General features: G+C 40.7%; 2 protein-coding genes across 4 annotated transcripts in view; both read left to right on the forward strand.

Moving 5' to 3' along the window:
• LOC108664316 (putative protein TPRXL) overlaps positions 1–4,398 on the forward strand; it is a 44,439-nt gene extending 40,041 nt beyond the window's left edge. The window contains exon 3 of the mRNA XM_018150883.1: positions 3,983–4,398. Within this exon, the coding sequence (XP_018006372.1) occupies positions 3,983–4,398 (416 nt within the window). The remainder of the gene's footprint in view (positions 1–3,982) is intronic.
• A 1,966-nt stretch (positions 4,399–6,364) lies between these two features.
• Positions 6,365–21,630, forward strand: part of LOC108664317 (transcriptional regulator ERG homolog) — a 31,657-nt gene continuing 16,391 nt past the window's right edge. For 2 of the 3 annotated variants that reach the window (XM_047883201.1, XM_047883202.1), the window contains exons 1-3: positions 6,365–7,545; positions 9,847–9,903; positions 20,033–20,104. In XM_047883201.1, coding sequence (XP_047739157.1) covers positions 7,449–7,545; positions 9,847–9,903; positions 20,033–20,104 — 226 coding nt within the window. In that variant the 5' untranslated portion in view covers positions 6,365–7,448. The remainder of the gene's footprint in view (positions 7,546–9,846; positions 9,904–20,032; positions 20,105–21,630) is intronic. The other variant, XM_018150884.2, reaches the window with a different exon arrangement.

The raw sequence follows: 21,630 nt of genomic DNA on the forward strand, positions 1-21,630 counted from the left end.
CCACACTTCATTCATCACCCTCTGCCTCCCCAAAATTCATTCATCACCCCTGCCTCCCCACACTTCATTCATCACCCTCTGCCTCCCCACACTTCATTCATCACCCTCTGCCTCCCACACTTCATTCATCACCCTCTGCCTCCCCAAAATTCATTCATCACCCCTGCCTCCCCACACTTCATTCATCACCCTCTGCCTCCCCACACTTCATTCATCACCCTCTGCCTCCCACACTTCATTCATCACCCTCTGCCTCCCCAAAATTCATTCATCACCCCTGCCTCCCCACACTTCATTCATCACCCTCTGCCTCCCCACACTTCATTCATCACCCTCTGCCTCCCACACTTCATTCATCACCCTCTGCCTCCCCAAAATTCATTCATCACCCCTGCCTCCCCACACTTCATTCATCACCCTCTGCCTCCCCACACTTCATTCATCACCCTCTGCCTCCCACACTTCATTCATCACCCTCTGCCTCCCCAAAATTCATTCATCACCCCTGCCTCCCCACACTTCATTCATCACCCTCTGCCTCCCCACACTTCATTCATCACCCCTGCCTCCCCACACTTCATTCATCACCCCTGCCTCCCCACACTTTATCATCACTCTCTGCCTCCCCACACCCCATTATCACCTCTTTTTCTCTCCACAATCTATTCATCCTCCCTTATGATGAGTTCGGGACTTCCTAGTCCCCGGTCACGCTGATGCGCCGCCTTTGTCGTCCTCCGTCTCCGAGTCGTCGTCGGATGTAACGTTGGACGTGTTCCGTCTATCTGCCCCTCCTTTGGGCACGCTGATGCAAGATGCTGTTGCTTGTCACTTGCTGATGGTAGTTTCCCATTACTGGACAGTCCGGGATCTTTCTCAACCACTTGTCCAGTTGTCTCTTGAATGTTGCAAGGGTGAACTCCCCTCCTCTCAGCGCTTTTGGCAAGACATTACTGCCTCAAACTACCCCTACATTCCCCCACTCCATTCATCACCTCCCTATCTTCCTTATGACTTTATGAAGGGTTTATTACGTCGGCGTCCAAGGTCACGCTGATGCGCCGCCTTCGTTGTTCTTCGTCTCCAGGCAGTCGATAGGCTGGTCGCCCCGTAATCCTTGTGACCCTGCGCTAACGTTGAACCTCCGCACTCCATTCATCAAATCCTTATTCACATATTCTAACGTTTATTTTTCTTCATCCTGCACCACAGCGCAGAGGCCCAGCAGCACAGCACAGTGGAATGGCACCAGAGTGCACAGACACAGCACCACAGCACAGATTCCCAGTACCGCAGCGCAGAGGCACAACACACAGCACCACAGCACAGGGGCACAGCACCACAGCAAACAATAACACAAAACACAGTAACACGTACAGAACACAGCCCTCAGCATCACAACACACGGCACCACAGCACTCAACATCACAGCACACAGCACCACAGCACCACAGCACCACAGCACACAGCACCACAGCACCACAGCACCACAGCACCACAGCACCTTAGCACCACAGCACCACAGCACCACAGCACCTCAGCACCACAGCACCACAGCACACAGCACTTGGCACATGTAGGCCGCCGTGCGCATTTCAGCGAGCGGCGGCAGCGAGGTAGCGCGTTCTTTCACACGCTCAGCGATCGACTTTTGGACGGCGCGACTGGGAGGCAAAAAGCAGTTATAAATGAACGAGGGTTGGGCGCTGCCAGGGGAGAAGACTCTGTTTGGGTTCATCAGGAGTCAAGCTGTATGAATAATGCATTGTGTATAATACAGCCACCATGAGCTCTCCTTAGCACTGTGTTTGTGTGAGTGGCCAGGAGCTGGTAGACAGTGCAGAGAACGACAGAGATGGAGCTAATTTTGTGGATTTTCGTTACTGGATATGAATTCAATATTTCATTAATCCATTATTTTATCAATCCCTAAAAGTTTCTTCTCGTTATTGTCGATGTCAAAGTTGTAATAAGAGTTGCTTGTACTTAATTCTTGGGAATTTAATATTATGTATATTAGCTTATTATATTCATATTACTATCAAATATATTATATCATAATAGATATTATTTATATTGCATTGTATTACCTATTACATCCTAATCTCAAAAATTAACTGGAAACAGGGCTTTTGATGTACCAGGAAGTTGAAGCTCAAGGCACTGATGATTAAATTCGAGTTATTTCGAATTCTTACGAGAATTTAAATTATATTGTTTTCAAATCGTCACGATTCGAAATTCATTCGACATCGAATTATAACGGCATCAAATCCTCTCTAATTTAAATTGAAATGACTTCATATCAGACGAGGAAAAATTGCTCAGAACTGCTCGAAGTTTTTAGCCTGACAGTCCAGCTAATTTGTAGTCAGTCAACTCCGCAAATAATGTCCTTACTGGACGCCGGTTTAAAAAAAATATATTCCTATACGTCATGAAGAATAAGCCTTTCCGCTGACTTAGTTTGTTAGGAACTTAAAAATCATTTATCTATGCTGTTATAGCCTGTGAATCTTACCGACATCAATAAATGCCAGTAACTGCAAAGATTAACTGATAATCACGACTGATACTAATTGTAACGTCCATCAAGCGTTGAAGAGAAGTTGACACTACAATAAATGACTCGTACTAGTCTGTCAATAACTGTAATTTAGGACTGGCATTCATGACTGCCAATACCTTTAATACATAACTGTTATTCTCAACTGCAATTAACCGTAATGTTGAACTAACATAACAGAAGACAATTTAAGCTAGCACGGAGATCGGAGAAGTGAGCGGGAGACGAAGGTTTTATTGATGGTAGGAATGAATGGCCAGAATCTGTGGGCCACACCCACGATATCAGCACAACCACACCCTGATGGCAGTGCAAGAGTGGTGGCAGAGTGGTGCAAGACTGCTGTATGGCAGTGCACTACCACACTCTGCTGGCAGTGCAAGAGTGGTGGCAGAGTGGTGCAAGACTGCTGCATGGCAGTGCACAACCACACCCTGATGGCAGTGCATGAGTGGTGGCATAGTTGTGCAGGACTGCTCCAAGGCTCTATTACATTAACTCTAAATAGGGTGATCTAAACTACTCATTCATATCATGTCTAAACTATTCATTCTCTATCGTTGTCATGAAGCCATGGATGAACATTACATAAAGGGAATGCGCTCCGTGATTACCACTTCTTTCCGTGATATGTGACAAGTAATACGAAAAGTTGCAGAAATTTTATAATATCTAGGAATTTACTTTATCGCATGAGCGTTGAAAACATTTATGCATTGCCCACAATTAAACTCGTAATTTAGTTACGTCGTACACAAATATTCTTCCAGCAGCCGTCATTCAAGTTTAGATCAAAGAATGCAGTCTAATACTCGTTATAAATTGATAAGAAAAATAAATACTATAGATATAATACAATGAATCAAACCCTTAATAAAACTAAATATTAAACAAAACAGCATCATTCGAGGACAAATTCATAATCCATTCTAGTGAAACTAAGTTTTCGAGTTTCGGCCTTCTCGATCTCCACGTTTCGCGTACAGATATTTTCCACTCACAAAATGCACAAGAAATTTACAGGAAACGTGATTCCAGAAGATCCGATACATGGCGAGTGGCCGCTGGTGGACGGTGATTAGCCGACGCTGGTTCGGCCTCGGCTTTCAATGGGGAGAGTACAATTGATGCTAATTGTCGAGCTACAGAGGGACTAACGCGTTCTGAGGGATCAGAGGGATAATCTTTAGATCTGCTACCGGCAGTCCTCCGCTAGAAGATACATTGAACTGTAGTTATTTCTTCAGAGGTATTTGTTCTGGGCAGTTCTCCCCATTATACAGTCTTCCATCAACAGTTCTTTTCCTAACAGTTTTTAGCTGTAAAATTCTACCGCGGCAATTATGCCCTCCGAAATTTTTCCTTCGTCAGTCTTCATTTTGCTGGTTCTTGCCTTGGCCGTCTTTCCCTCGGCAGGCATTCCCTCGGCAGTCCTTCCCTCGGCAGTCCTTCCCTCAGCAGTCCTTCCCTCGGCAGTCCTTCCCTCCCTCAGCAGTCCTACCCTCAGCAGTCCTTCCCTCGGCAGTCCTTCCCTCAGCAGTCCTTCCCTCGGCAGTCCTTCCCTCGGCAGTACTTCCCTCAGCAGTCCTTCCCTCAGCAGTCTTTCCCTCAGCAGTCCTTCCCTCAGCAGTCCTTCCCTCGGCAGTACTTCCCTCAGCAGTCCTTCCCTCAGCAGTCCTTCCCTCGGCTGTCCTTCCCTCGGAATTCCTTCCCTCAGCAGTCCTTCCCTCGGCATCCCTCGCCTTGATGGCAGCGCTGCCACCACCCAGGGTGGCGCGGGTGGCCGCCTTTTGTCCGCGTCATGGGAGGCTGGGCAGACGCGTCGACCGTGACGCCGCGCCTCGCGCCACCAGCTCACGAAATTCCAAAGGAATCGCATAAGCGAAAGTATTCTCAATTTTCCAAGGAAGTGATTTTTCAATTTCGTGTTAATGATTTGGTGATACGAGATGACATTTCCCAAAATTTAATTTTTAATGTTGTGGTAATGTAATTTTCCGTGAGAGAAAGCTACAAGCGTTATTTAGATTCTGGACGCATTTTGGACATATGAAATCAAGCCGTCAAAATATTGCAACCTAATTTACTCATGCGAGTTGAAGGATTGCCACCTGATTAAATTATGCTACCTGATTAAATTATGCCACCTGATTAAATTATGCTACCTGATTAAATTATGCCACCTGATTAAATTATGCTACCTGATTAAATTATGCCACCTGATTAAATTATGCCACCTGATTAAATTATGCCACCTGATACTCACTGCAGTGAGTGACAGAGAGCGCATTTTCTCGTCGACGAAAACTTGAGGTCACGGACAGACGGACAGACAGGCAGACAGACGGACGGACAGACATGGCGAGCATAAAATAGTGCATTTTTTCCATAAATGAGAAAATGCGCTAAAAATAACAAGTACAGGCATGGCCGAGGTTTCGCCCGTCAGTTGATGATGCGGTCTGCATGTATCATTGATTGATCTGTTTTCGTTTCTAAATAATAAAAGAGCACAAAATTCAGTCCTGTAGTCAAAATGATCGATTATTATTTCTCAATTTATAAATAAGTTTTAACTGGCAATTCATTCGTGCTTCAAGATGACAATAATATCCTGCACTTTACCTGCTTCGTTGACGATGAATGGGATTTCATTCAAGAGCCTCGTATAAATATTCGTTTTCTGTGCGTTCTCTTGTTCACTGCTTTTACCGTTTTGTTTGTAAAAATTTAACTTCTTTATTATTCATATTTATCGGCTAATCAAGTTTTTAGACTAAGCTTTAGCGCTTTCTTTACTCGCGAATATAATTTATTTGATCTATCTAAGCATTTAAAAAAATTGCAATGACATTTTTCCAAAATGTCTTAAATAATCCTCAAACATATAATCGTTGTGAATCAAGAGCAAAAAGCATCGATTAATTCTCAGTACGCTCATATATTCTGACGAACATCTTTATTTATGACTATCTTACCGTAAATTTGCAGCATGAGAACATTGATCAGTTAATTATTATTCTCCTCTTTTGCGATCCTGCTTCTTCCCTCAAAATCCCCTCGCCTTTCATTTTAGTGTTCGGTCTCTCCCTCTCCTCCCCGACCTCGAGGGCGACATACTCCCTCCCCCCATTGATCGCCCCCTCAAAACGCCGAAGTTTAAGTATCTGCAGCCAAGGAACTCGACCACTGATTTACTGAGAGCGTAGATACTCGCGCGGTCTCGAACCCCTCCAGCGCCGCTACGCCGCAGCAATGACTGTCCCAGCGCCAGCCTTACGATACCTCGGAGTTCATCGAACTCTTACTCAGAAAATGAGACTTTTACTTCATCTCATTCATCATTTCGTTTTGATTACTTGATCTCGGTTAAGTTTCTAGCAAAGTTCAGCGGCAGAAAGAAGGGCAAGTTCGGAGTGCAAAATGGCAGGGTGAGGGTAAGAGGAGCCCAGTCTAAAGTGAGGGTGGCAGTCCCTCCCTGGACCGCAAATCCTGTCGTCTATTGGCTACGGAAGACCTTTCCCGCCCCGCCGTCCGGTCGCCTTGCCTCAAGCATTGCCATCTCTACGATTATTCCTCTTTTTATTGCCTATTTTTGATTAATTACGAAGAATTATATTATAAGTTTTATGCTGTATGCATCGATTTGATACTTGAATTTATGGTTTACATGGAGCTTTGTGTCTCTTGGTCACAAAGAAATTATCTTCAAATAGTATAACTTGCAACCGAAATTCCCTCAGCAACTTGATATGGAGTAGCATGGCGGAAGTGTGCTCATTCTCCAGCCAACCTCAGGACAACGCGCACAGTCTATCCTCATATCCTTCCCGTATCCGAACCGGGAGTACTGCATCCTTTCTGTATCCTCTCAAATTCAATTGCCTTCGTAGGTCGCCTCTCCCTTGTGACGACGCGTCAAGTGACTTGCCAGTGACACAGTCCCTGATTTTGCTTTCATTTCTTGGAGACCCACGAGCGCACAATGAGCTGAACAAACCTCCAGCCATTCCAGTGCAGAGAAGCAGGTGCAATAAAGGTTATTTTGAACTATTCGGTCCCAAGTCTTCAGTTAAAATGGTTTGTGCATATTGAATGAAATTTATCATGGAACTGGAAATGTATCGAGGCAGAAATGTGCCCAACACTTAGATTGTTGTAGAAAAATATTCAGTGAACAAGACAGAAAAATACTGCTTTTCGATAAACCTTAAATGCTGGAATATTTCCTCCATATGAAATTAATTCAGCAATGACCTCTTGTTTATTTGATACATTTTTGTCGTGCCTGAGGGAATAATCTTTTGTGATGAGATTCACTATGAAAAAAATGCCCGACTCTGTAAGATTAGAAGTCTAGCGACACTTCAAGATAATTTTCCAAGAAAAATGTGTTTACCGATCGTGATTGCATCACATGGATTTCTTAAATTGATTTTTATGCATATATTAACGCTTTCTTCGGGACTCATACACGTAAAGTAGCGTACGTATTTCTACCTACCAATATTACCCATTCTATCGTGACATCCACATCGATTAGCATTCAGTTGTAACAAGCGTGATCCAGACCCTAGACTTCCCGGCCAAGTGTACGCGTTAGGCGTTAGCACCAGAAAGCCATCGCCCCGGTAACTGTGAGATTGCATCAGTGATCTTGGCGTTGTTCCGGTAACCGTAATATCTTCCCTGTATTCGTGATATCGTTCCGGTAACAGTGTTATCGCCCGTTATTTGTGACATCGCCCCGTTAACAGTGACATTGTCCCGGTATAAGTGAAATCACCCCGTTATTTGTGACAGTGCCCCGGTAGCAGAGACATTGCCCCGGTAACAGTGACATCGCCTCGGTAATAGTGATACCGTCCTGGTAACCGCGACCATGACGATGCTAGACCTGAAGGCGTCGACGCCGGACTACCTGCCTCGGACGGGCCCGCTCAGCAACTTCTCGATGCTCTTCACCGGTAACTACATAGGTTGTGACCTGCGCTGCTTTATTTTATATGTCGTGACGTTTAAATGACAAGTATAATTAATGAATTGCTGCTCTTGAGTTGAATTATTGCTTGTAATTTTGTGTGATTTTATTTACTGTGCAGTATATTAATTGATTTATTTAGTAGAATAGCACTGCGCAATGCTTTTTAGCAATATGCATGCTAGCTAATAGCTTTCCGTATCTTGGCAGAGCTGCATGCAGTGTCGAAAGGCCGCCTATACAGCAAGTTTTGTTGTTTACCTACATTCAAATCATTTAAACTCTTATCACATTAATGCGATCTTGTATTAACCTGTGCCTGTTTCTTGAGCTCGAATATACGCTTTGACAAACTTCATTTTTACCATCATACCAGATAGATTAAAAAAACAACATGACTGTTTAACCACTGCAATATTAACCACTTATGCTACATTATACACTGCGCGCTGATGCAATATTATCCACTGACACAATATTATCCACTGACGCAATATTATCCACTAATGCAATATTATCCACTGATGTCATGTTATCCACTGATGCAATATTATCCACTGATGCAATATTATCCACTGATGCAATATTTTCAAGCCATGCGTTAATATCATCCATTCAAGGAAAATCCCCACAGGAATATACTTGCGCATCACATTTATTCGGTCACATGTCACTTGCTTATGATGAGAGGAATGTGGGGTGCTAATGCGTTGGACATAGGGCTAATATGGTGGATATGGTGCTAATATACGGTGGATATGATAGATGCGGTCTTAATATTTGAATATGTTGGAAATGTATCCTTCTATAGTTACGTGTTAATGTGCTGCAACATTTTGTGTTCATTGCATCTGTTTATATTCTTTACATGTGTTAGTGTTCATTGCAGCTGTTTGTGTTCATTGCATAAGTTTGTGTCCACTGCATGTGATAGTGTTCCTTACATCTGTCGGTTTTTATTTCATCTGTTTGTTTTTATTGTATTATGTGCACTTAGAGTTTATTTTCATCAATATTATTACCACAAATGAAATTAATTCGGAATTTAAAAGCAAAGAAAACAGCCAGAATATTAACCATTTCTTAAGAATGAAAACGTTTCGGAGTCCAGCTCCATCGTCAGTTCCTACTGTCACAATCGGAAACAACTTCATTATATTGCCTTGACATGAATTTCTTAATTTGACTATAAATCAGTTGCGATGGAAACCCATTTAAAGAAAAAATGCTGCGCAAAAACTCAAATTCAGTGTGCATAGTTTTTGCGCAGCATTTTTTCTTTAAATGGGTTTCCATCGCAACTGATTTATAGTCAAATTAAGAAATTCATGTCAAGGCAATATAATGAAGTTGTTTCCGATTGTGACAGTAGGAACCTGATTTATTGTTCTTTTCCCTACTTCGGTAAAGCATCTGAGACTATGGCTAGGGAATTGAAAGATTTAATCAATAAATATCTTCCGAATGTAAATCTGCAGGTGATATTGGTGAATAACTTCAAAATCGGTTCGTTCTTCAAGTATAAAGATGCTCTCCCTCTTTTTATGCGTTCGTCCCTAGTATATAGATACATTTTCTAGTCAAGGATACATTTTTTTCATGTCAAGGACGAATTTTTTATCACATGGATATATTTTTCAAGTCAAGGATATATATTTTTATGTCAATGAAATATTTTTCTTCACGTCAGTGGTAGATTTTTAGGCAAAAGTATATTTTTTCAAGTTAAGGATATGATTTTTTGAGTTGTTAATAAATGAATGAATGTCATATTTTTTATCACATTTTTCTTATTTTAAACTGTAAAGTGTTATTCTATCATTTTTAAACAGAAAATATGCAATTGTGGTAAAGGGACCAAGGGTGGGCGCCTTGCCCCAAGGCCATGGGCCCATTGCCTCAGGGGTGGGGCAATGGGCCCATTTTGACACTTTCTACAAAATAGTGTTTCATTAAAAATTGAATAACTCTATTGGCGTCTAATCCACATCATACATTCCTCATTAGCTGTACCTTTAAATAAAACAAAGAACCACCTCGTATCAATTAAAACTTTATCAAAAATTTAGTTTAAAAAAAGTGTTGGGCGCGCTGCCCCATATTGCCCTATCTGTGTAAGGTATTAGCTTTTAACTTAATACTATATGGAATTCACACATCGTCATCATTGCTGCACTTAATTGACCCTCAGACGATGGTGACAGCGTTGTGCAAACTTCGATGTCTTGTTCACTCAGACGAGTTCCCTCAGACGAGTTCACTGAGACGAGTTCACTGAGCCACGTATTCCTTTCAACAGATCCGAGTTACAAGTCTGCGTGGGGGTCGCCTGCGTCGCCTGCACCACAGTCACAAGGTTGGTTCTCACCATGTAGAATTATCAATTATATTTACGAGTTTTTTACTTAGTCCGTTAAACACTGCCGACTCATCAAGCTAAACCCAACAATCACTAACGAGAAAACGGCTGCTATGTATACTTATGCCGCTACTTATACTTATGCCGCTACCTATACTTATGCCGCTACATATACTTATGCCGCTATTTATTAACAATCTTCTTGTTCGTTTTTTCAATGAGTCGAACCAAATTTCTTGCTGGCGTCGGGAGATCGAAAGAGATCGTCGGGAGATTTCTATGCCGCTACGTACACTTATGCCGCTACGTATACCTATGCCGCTACGTGCGCATAAGCTGATACACGTACTTTAAGCAAGTTTTGATAGTACAGTGTCGCTAATAGATGGACGCTCGTATCCTGCCTCAGTTCTATTCTTATTTGAATGACATTCACACGCAAGTTTTATGTTTTTGTAATTAACAATGAAATTTGGGCGCTGTATTCTCCAAGGTGAAAGCGGCACTCATATGAAGCTTGTGAAGTTAGTTCCTCAATTATAATGTGGTTAACTTCATAATTTCAAATTTCGAAGCAAAAGGAATCGAATGAACGAAAATTTATTCGTTAAATCGACGTCTCTAGAGATCCAGTCAATAGCAGTCCACTATTCCAGTGTAATTCTTTTACAACAAGTATAACAATAAACTAAAATGTTCACTCATCACATCAATTTCTTTTTGCTTTTATTATCCCGTTTTTTAGTGAAGCGTTTTTACAACAAATAGATTTTTCGAGCTTAGTTCATGAGTAAGGTCCATGCTGATCTACATTAAATTTTTAAATAACTGTATTACTTGATATTTCAGGTTATCTAAGCTAAAATGTAAGGGAATTAGATTTCTTATCGAAAACTTCGAAGAAAAGATTGCACTGGATGATTTATAAATTTTGTAGCAACTCGACGGGGTTAAGTCTCCGTATTTCATTTACTTCTCTATGCGTTGTGAGGAATGCGGACGAACGGAATAAAAGCTGTGGTGACAGTGCAAAGCTGTGGTGCGCGGAATTTGTACGGACGGAATAAAAGCTGTGTTGACAGTGCAAAGCTGTGGTGCGGGTAACAGTATTTGGTCAGTTTCAGACACGAGTGGATCAATGTATTTATTTTATAACAGAACTATAATCAATCACGATGATGATTAGGAAGTGCGGATAAAGCAGTAGAGAAGGAAGGAGGGAAGTGAGTGGGGGAAGGGAAAGGGAAAGGGAAGGGGAAGAGTGTGTAAGGAGGGTTGGGGAAGGGTGTGGGAAGACCAATGAGTGGCTTTAAAGGGGAACGCCTGACTCGACCGTGACGGCGAGCCTGAAATCCTCTCTGGTATTCCCTCATCCACTTCTGAGCCTTGTCATTAGCCATAAATTCGTGCATATTACTCACATATAATGCTTATTTATATACGTTAAATTATCTAATTATATCGCTTTCACGTCTTGCACAAAAAATAAATTACATTGTTTATACACCTCGCCAACGCCACGTCATTTTGCACGTCAACCTCTGTCTTTCTTTTATAGTCATTGAAGAGCTTAAATTTGATATTATTTTTCAGTTTAATTGTAGACCCAAGTCAATTCTAATAATCACCTACCATTAATTCAAATATTAACTCGGAATAAGCCTACAGAGAATTCGCCATATTGCGACAACTCACGCAAAATGCGTCTCATTAGCCATCACGAAAGAAGAAGTCTACTTATCGCCCCGCGACAGCCGAGACCAAATCCAGCTCATTAAACGTCAAGACGAACCCATCGAGATTTTCCAGCGTAGCGTGAAGGTATATCCAGGGAGCGCAGATGATCTTGAGGAGTGAGGCGTGTGGCTATCAGAACGATATCTTTGTGTGGCGTGTAACGACGTTTGCCACCTCGGTGGCTACTCTTAGGAATCTCCCCTCACAAAGACAGCAATGATGCCTTGTTGCCAGACGAGCTTTTGTTCGCTGATGAGAGCAGCGGTGATATCGAGCAGGCGAACCTAGGGCGGCCGAAAGATGCGGTTTTGCTCAACCTTGTTATATGTAGACGTCTGATGAGACAATACGGTCCTCTGTAATTAGGTGTTCAGGGTATCGTCGGAAAATATAAATTATTTTCTATAGCATTTTACTACCGAAATTACTTTTTATAGCATTTTAGATGAGAAGATGTGTGTGAAAACGAATAATGAAAGTAAATTTGGCATTACCTTATATGAAATAGAGCCTAAAACAACAATATCTTAAGGAGTTCGTGCCCATTTTACAAAGTGGTCCGAATTCCTCTTCTATTTTCTAAAATAATTGACATAAAACTATGAGAAAAATTTTTATGCTCTTTCACATTTCTCATAGTAAATTTCAAATTGAATAACCTTCACAGAAAGAAAAAAATAGCCTATAATAAAATGAAGTTCCTCGATTCTTTGCGCGATAAAACTTGTACTTTTCACGCATTGATTTGGCGTAAAATGTATAAGTAGTTATGTCTCCGAAGAAATATATTGCTTACAAGTTTAAATTGCTCAAAACAAGTCTCTTATTTGTGCGGCATGCATCACGTGACTGTACAAGACTCCTCCTATATGAACCTTTTAACTTGTCATTTCAATGCTCGAGTGATAACATTCCATCGATTACAGCAGATCCCCTGACTATCATGTCCTTCGGTGGCATACCGTGACTAAAGCTCCATTGGTTGAGGCTTTTTAGTGGCGCTCCTGGAACGGTCGTCTGAAGACCTCGTGATTTGGTCGCTCTTGAGGGAACATCGTTTTGGCTTTTGATGTTTGGTCATGCCGAGGGTCGCGCTGCCTTAAATCAAGAGTCCGCATTAGTCGCGGTTAAACGAGGGGTGTTCAGCCCTCATTAAACAGCGTTGCTGACGACACAACGCTCAGATCACCCTTATATAAATCAAATAGATGAAAATTACGGGTTTAGTAAATGGGATTAAATTCTGTGGAATTATTTACCAGTAAAAACCATTATTCATATTATTAGGATGGTTTTTAGCTTTATAAAATATAGAAATAGCTACATACTTGCTTTTAGGTTTTTTCAAATAAGTTTAATGTCAATATAGCTAATACAGTAGCAATATTACTATAGTAGTAGCTACGTACCAACCTACCATTACTAAGTACTAATAAGGTGATGTATTACAAACTGGTGAAAGGGTTAATGCAGAACAATTATTGATTGAGAGGTAATACATTACCAATCAGTAGTAGTGTTAATTATTATAAATTGGCGAAATGGTAATGCAGTACAAATTAGTAATAAGGTGAAACATTGAAAATCTGCAATAAGATGATACAGTAGACATCCGTAGTAATGTAATATACTATAAATTTGTTAAAAATATAATGCAGTACGTACAAGTAGCAGTAATGGAATACAATACAAATTATCAGCCTAGTTACCGAAATCAAGCGTAACACTCCATCGGCCCCATGGAGTGCTAATGAGCTTCGGCTACTCCCTGGATGGCAGATACCCGCAATAGGGATAGTGGATATTCACCCTATGCATAGTGGATATTCACCCTATGTATAGTGGATATTCACCCTATGTATAGTGGATATTCAACCCTATGCATAGTGGATAGTAACCCTATGCATATTGGATATTCACCCTATGCATAGTGGATAGTCACCCTATGCATAGTGGATATTCACCCTATGTATAGTGGATATTCACCCTATACATAGTGGATATTCGCCCTATACATAGCGGATATTCACCCTATGTATAGTGGATATTCAACCTATACATAGTAGATATTCACCCTATGTATAGTGGATATTCAACCTATGGATAGCTGATATACCCCTGTTCTCTATCCCTTGTCACACAAGGGATAGAGAACACTCATGCACTGAGAGTAAAGAATGAGACATTGTACCAATAGCGATGCACTTTGTCTCATTAAGTGGGTGATCCTAATACAGTTAGACACGTTTTATAGAGCGTATTGGAGCTCCGTTTCACCTCTGCTCGTTTGTTGGGCTAGAAAGAGTGTCACTATTAGAACAATATGGCCCCAAGTATTTTTATTTTCATCTGAAAGGAAAGAAAACATACTCTCATTATAACAAATCCTCACTCGATTTTATTCTCGCGATGACAATTCGTCTGAAAAAGTAATAGAAAATATTAAATAAAAATGAATTAAAAGCTGGAGTCATAAGTGAATCAAAATTCGGGAGTCTGGCTTGCGACACTATAATTTTTCCCCGTGACTTATTTTCAATGACAAAATTAAAAGTTGTTTGCTTGAAGTTGTAATTCACGTGAAATAAATTTATATTTTATTATTGATTATCGGTGTTCATTCTCACACCAAATCTCATAAATATATTTTATACAAATATTTCTAATAATTTTAGTGAGTGAAGTTCTTCACTACAAGAGACCACACCACTCGTCTTTGAGCATTGCGTTTTTTTCTCAGCTACTCTGACAATTTTTTTCATTTGTTGATTGATTTACAAATCCACTTATTTTTTATTATAATAAAAATTTTTATGGAAAATGAGTAAAATAATATTGTATAAGCTGCTGAAACACTTTATGATAAAGTTCATTATAATTAATTTCCTGTCGCAAACTTTACATGGAATTTCATAATATTATGATCATAATATTGTGATGAACGGCAGAAAAGTATAAGTTCGATCCGACGTTGTCCAAAACTGCGGCGCGCCATCACAAGTTTTCATGCTGCCGATAAAACAGAGCTCCTCATATCCGGCGCAATAATCCCCGTAAAAATACTTGATGGTATAACGGCAGGTCTGCGTGGTCTCTTGTAAGTTGGCCTATGTGGATATTCACTGTGTATAAGATTTATACATTCACGTCCCTTGAATGTATAAATCTATCTATACAGTCACACCAAATCCTGAAATTTAAGCTTATTTTTCTCTTGAAATTATCATGATCTAAAATGGAAACAAACTTCGTAGAGCAAAAAAAAAATCTGACATTGAATCTTAGTTGAGTGATTTTTTTTTATTTTGATGGCTTTGCTGAATTTTGTTATGATCAAGAGAGGAATGATTTTTTTTTTTCAAATAAACAACGGTCAGCTATTTCGCAATGTAAATTTTACATATAATCCATAATACGATCTTAGCTATTAGAGATATGGAACCATGACAATGGGGACATAATTTGTGTTCAGAGCTAAGTGACAATTAGTAACTAAGCTTCGTTCACCTATTTTATCTTCCATCTCCAGAATTTTTCTAGCTAAAATTTAATATTGTTGTAGAATTGATATTCTGAAATCTCAATTTATGATCTCTTTGCGTCTTCAAAAAAGTATTTGGAAGCGAGTATCCTGCATTTTTCGGACGTGCTTCTAAATTATTCAGACAGAAGAATACAGAGCAACGAGCTAAAATTAGACTTCCTCATACCAAACAGTACTGAAATACTGACTGAACCTAATATAAATGACAAAATAAATAACTGCCAGACTTTTAAGAGAGCGGCTGAGATTCCGGCTCGCGTGCTTCGGTCCCGCCCAGTTTTGGGTTGCGGCGGTCGATACAAATCGTCGCTATTGATTGCCAGTTTGGGCCCTAGGCCTGCCATGCCACATCGGCATCGCGACCTACCTTTACAAATGTAACGTATGCCGTAATGTAACGTAACATACCTTAACAAACGTCGATCCGTAATGCAGTGGATATCGTAACGCAACGTAACATACCAATACGTACGTCGATCAGACGTGCAACATGTTTCGTGACGTACCCTAAATTATTATAAAAAATATAAATCAGTACTCACTGCAGTGAGTGACAGAGAGCGCATTTTCTCGTCGACGAAAACTTGAGGTCAAGGACGGACGGACGGACAGACGGACAGACAGACGGGCAAGGCGAGCACAATAGTGCATTTTTTCCATAAATGAGAAAATGCGCTAAAAAACGTCCCTCTACGAAACAACGTGTGCGAGAACGTACCGGAACCTACCTTAGCAAACACCGCTCCGTAACGCACAGTTACATACATAATGTATCGAAACGTACCGTAACATGCATTAACAACCACCGCTCTCTACCGCAAAGTGTATCGTAACGTACCGTAACATACCTTAATAACATACCTTAATAAACACCACTCTCTATCGCAACGATTACCGTAATTTAGTACCTTAACGAACGCCGCTGCATAGCACAAGGTATGTCTTAACGCACGTAACTTCTCACGTCACGTAGCAACGCATCACGTACAACAAAGTACCGTTGCTGTATGTCACGCCACAATAGAATGAAAAGTGTACCTGATATGAGCTGGACGTGTTACGAGACAAACACGCCCGCGATCTCGGCGTGGCGTCGGTGTTTCGTTTTGTATTCCACAAGCGCAGGTCGAGCAACTTCGAGGTCTGCATTATTCAGCAGAATTGCCTGGTCTCGGTGGCTAAAATGACACGAGTTCTTCTGGGGAGGAGGAGTTCGCTTATACTTGATTGTCAACCAATGCAAGAGCTGCGATAAAAAGTTTGTAGATCAAAAATTCCGATGAAAAACATGGGCAACAGTTCGAGTAGTTGAAATAAGGTATTTAAAGATTGAAAATCAGCTGCTTGAGAACGGAGTAAATAGCGACTTGAAGTGATCAATTTACGGACAAGCATACATGTGAACATAAGTTTGGGTGCCGAAGAAGGTGATCTTTCCACAATACCAAGATGCACACATGCCAACTGCTAATTGGCTTTAGAATAAATAATAGTTCTAAAGTGTTCATCAATAGGAAACGTGGGCAAGTTATTGTTAATAATCGGAGGAAGAAAAGGATTTGAGTTAGACATTAAAAATTCGACTAAGACAAGTATAAGTTAGAATTGAAATAATAAAAACGTAATAAAGTAATGAAAACCTGTATAATTCATTTTAGTAATTTCGCAACACTAGCACGGATTTTTTTTTATTGGGCATCTTATAGAATCTTTAAAAGATTTTTTTCGAAGAAAACTTCACTCTTTTCAAGGTGCTGAAAATTGCACCTATCGTCGAAGTTTAGGCCCGAAGAACTGACAAAAAAAGCGACTCGAGTCGCCGCCTCTGTTGACCGAGCGGCTCCTGCGACCAAGAGAGGGGAAGACGTGTGGACCTCAAGTCCATTAACTCCACGCCAAGAGGATGGCTTTATATCAGTCAATCAAAGTTACATTGTTTTCAAAATATTCTGAAAAAAAATCTTCAAAAACCCACTTACTTTTGTTATGTTTTCTTTTAAATGGCCTCTTGCATTTCACCAGAGAAGAGTTTTAATATAACTTTGATGTAATGAAAGGTGCAATCAACCTACCCTCCAGGCTTGCTCACCTTGCTGTAAAAAGCGAGAATTTTCCTGAAGAAGTTTGCTCATCTCACTTCGCGGGACTTGACCTTATAAAAGAAGATTCCTTGCAATCACCTAATTCAGTCAGCATGTATTTCACGATGAGGTTCGCTCCTTGCAATCGCTTCAAAGTGTGTCAAGTTACTCAGCTGAAAAGGAGAAGACTTTCACATTTACCAGCCCGGAAGGCTTTCACGCTGACCGAACTCCAAAGAATTCTCCCTTAAAAAGCAAATACGACGATTTAGTTATTGAGTCCCTCTGTGTTAGACTGGACCTGTGGAATCCTCCTATCGCTAAGCTCGTTACCTGATTCAAAATTCCTTGCTGCCTTCCAATTCATTTTTGTTTGTACACCTTCTAATTCATTTTGTTTGACCAGTTAAGTAGTGAACCTGAATTCCCTTTGCAGTCAAATATTGATATGATAATTCCATGACCCATGATATGATGACAGAACATGCGAATTTTAGCATTTTTTCAAAAATATCGGTTAAAAATTTAATTCCATGTGTTTTCCAACCTGATTTTATTCCTGGAGTGAGCATGAGCAACGAGGAATATCTTTTCTACCACAACATCTACCGGCTCGTATGAGTCGCGATGAAAAATGAAATTTGTCACAAGTTTCTCGTTGGTTGTTCCGTCTCCGTCGCCACGTCCGAGCTATTCAGAATACTCAGTCGAAGCATAAGTTACGATTGTCATTTGTCAGCGCATAGCCGAGCGCACCTCGACAATGGCTCGACTTCTTACGAGCCAAAAAAGAAACTGATGAATTTCGACGCTAAATCCCACAATGGAGTTTCTTATAATGCGGCATTGAGTGTGGAAATAAATGTAGTCCCATGGATGCGGTGAATGAATATGGTATCATGGATGCGGCGAATGAATATGGTATCATGGATGCGGTGAATGAATATCGTCCCGTGAATGTATGCGGTGAATGAATGTGGTACCAGGGATATATATATACGGTGAATATATAGTCCCATGCATGAATGCGTTGAACGAATATGGCACCATATATACGGTGAATATAAATATAGTCCCATGCATGGATGCGGTGAATGAATATGGCACCATAGATACGGTGAATATAAATATAGTCCCATGCATGGATGCGGTAAATGAACGTGGTACCATGTATGCGGTGAATGAATATGGTACAATAGGTGCGGTTAATAATATATGTGTCTATGTATGCGGTGAACTAAATTGTCTATGAATGCGGTGAATGAAAATGCGCATATAGATGCGGTGAATTAATGTTGTACCATGACGTCATTGACGTCATTTCGGGCTTTGATAATATCGGTGTTCATGAACGTGAATTTGCAAATCCAGAAAATTCACCAAGTACAATATCGGTTGTAAGATATCAGACTTCTCTGAAGAGCTCACGCCAAATTAGAAATATTCTAGTCTCGAGATTCCGTTTCTGCTCGATTTAGTGAGCGCCTGAGCTCGGCCGATGTCGCTCTCTGACGATCGCTAATTTGACGTCGGTCGAGCAGACGCTTTTGTAAGGAGTCAGCAGCGTGTGAAGACTGCCGCTCTAAAAGTTTGCTGGCAGTCAAAGCGCCTGAAATTATCTAGAACAGGAACGCAAGATGCACTCGTCGCAGCCGCTGAATAGCGAGCGTTTCAATGATCAATGCAGAACTGAACTCGAGTGTCAGTCAGGCCTAAATCTATCATAGACCGACTCTAACATTACTACATCGATAGACTTATCCACAATATAAATGTATGAAGGGCGACAGTGAATGAATTTGAGTACGTGAAAAAATTATTTGGTATAAGTAAGTAATAATTCTGCGCAAAATTTTTGCAACTATTTCGGCCTTAAAACTTCTGCTTCAAAAATCATGTACAGAATCGCATTCATCTTACGCGCTACATAAGCTCAGTTCTCACTCATTGCCTATTCATTAACTCTTATAAAATTTAGGAACAATGGTGCGCTTGTCGTCAAATATTCTCGAGTAATGTTCCTCCCGCAAGCGATGTTCACCGAACTGTAGGCTGGTCGCAGCATTACGCAGCCTGGAGCGCTGCCTGCAGTTCGTGTAGCAGTCGTCGTACTAACTTCCCCCGCACTAATTTGCACAAGACGTACGTCCCAGGGTCTTAACGAAGTCCGTGACTTAGAAAAATCTTCATACGATAATTACCGGCTGAAGATCTCGCCTGGTGTAAGCGCTGCACTGCATCGTATTCAGCAACTCGATTGTACATATACGCACTCAAGAAACAGAAATTGAAGTTGATCAAAAAATAATTCCGTCTATCCTAAATTAGAAAAGAACGAATGAAATTACGCAGAAAATGTTCATAAAATTTATGAGATACATTTTTCAAGTAAGTCGAAGCGTTCATTAGACATGGGCTTGCGGTACTAATGATAATGCGACATTTATATGTTATCCTTCTCCATATTTAGATTTCGCCCACCACAAATACGATCTCATGACTTTAATACTCGTACAACATCAATTGTACTTGAAAAATCTTGAAAGTTTTGAGTCTATTAAAGAACAGTAGCTAGTCGGATGAAGCATACTCTAAATATGGCATTCAATTTTACATTGCCCTGATCAGCTCCAGAAGTTAGATCTATTTTGCCGCATAACTGACGTCCTAATCCAAATTTTCTTGCAACGTGTACTGGATAGTAATTGAAATTTTCTTGCAATTTTTGAATGACTAAATAAATAATGTTGTTGCTCGTTCACAGGCTACGGCCACAATGGACTCGCCATGTCCAAGTCTTCTCTCGACGCCCACAGCCCCCACCTACGACAGCCTGGTGAGTAATCACCTACCACTACCTACTGCGATTCACGTATATATTCAGCATCTTACCTTTCAATTACGTATTCGTGTGACGTGTGTCATTGTGCTTACAGCTGCACCGAATATTGACATATACCGTTGCGTCGTTTTTGAGTCACTTTGATAACTTGGTATGCAAATGGCTAGTCGGCGTAAAAATATGTATTCTGAATGCACGCAGATTTATTTGCATTAATTTATTAATTATCAGCAAAGTTTGCACGCGGAGGAGCAGGTTTCAGGCTTCCTAGTTCCTGACGCCAGCAAAGTCTGTACGTAGAGGAACAGGTTTCAGGCTTCCTAGTTCCTGACGCCAGCAAAGTCTGCACGCGGAGGAGCAGGTTTTAGGCTTCCTAGTTCCTGACGCCGACGATTACTTCAGGCAAAAGCTTGAGCGTCTGAGTCGCCCCATTGGCCGTGATTGCCCTCGTTGGAGCCTCTCTTTCCCTCATTAGGGGGAGGGGAAGTAAAGGGAGGGAAGGAAGTATAGGGGAAAGTAGGACGATAAAAAGAAAAGGATAATTAACTTACGAGGGAGATAGAAAAATAATGGTTTTTCGTAATCAACATGATCGAGCGTCCATCACAGTCAGGAAGAAACATATTTCCAGGATTGAATTATGCGAATGATTCGGCCTTGATTCTGTGGTCAACTTCCTCAAATTTGACTCCCTAACAGTGGGTATTATTAGCTTATTCTGCTTACTTCCATGGTGTGTGAATTACCTGAAAGAGTGCAAGTTTTAGCTTAGCCTATTTATTCAGTTATTCTACATTGAATACAGGCTTTCATTATTTATGCTTTGAAAATGCATTTGACGGAAAAAGTTTTCTGAATGCTTCATGATTTTAAAAGTATTTTTTTTGTTCACAGCGCCACAAAAATCATTTAACGGCAAACAATTCCTCGATGGTTGAGTTTACCCGAATCACTAGAGGTTGTGCTAGGAAAATAAATCTTAAACTCTTTAACTATTTATTGATTCAATAGAAACAAATTGCAAATATTTAAATTTAAACAATATCGCTATGATGTACTTACATATATACAAATATATATATAAATTTATTTATGCAAGTTGGCGTTACGGCAACAATTTCACATACTTAATCATACGCTTTGTCTCAATACTATGCAATGGTTGGTGAAAAGTTCGCACCGCATCCCAGAATGAAGCTCTGCGAAAGTTGAGTTGCGAAGCTCGCGTTTATCTAACCGAGGAAATGGGTGAAATGATTTGCAGCTGTGCGTTAGGAAGGGTGCAGAACTTCAGAAATAATTTCAAATATCAATTTGGCAGCCGTGAATACAAGTAGTCCCTGGCAGCGAACAAATGAAAGGAGCTTTTTTGGTGCACTTGACGCGAGCGTGACAGTTGGCAAACAAGTCGCCCTTCAATGGCCCTTCCAAACTCAATTACTGCAATAATCATTGTGTTCATTTGACCTTCAAATCGACTCAACTCTCTGCATTGTCCTTTTGAACAATGACCTGTTTCA

This window comes from Hyalella azteca, unplaced genomic scaffold (assembly GCF_000764305.2).
Source record: "Hyalella azteca isolate HAZT.00-mixed unplaced genomic scaffold, Hazt_2.0.2 contig12232, whole genome shotgun sequence".
Classification (NCBI taxonomy): Eukaryota; Metazoa; Arthropoda; class Malacostraca; order Amphipoda; family Hyalellidae; genus Hyalella; species Hyalella azteca.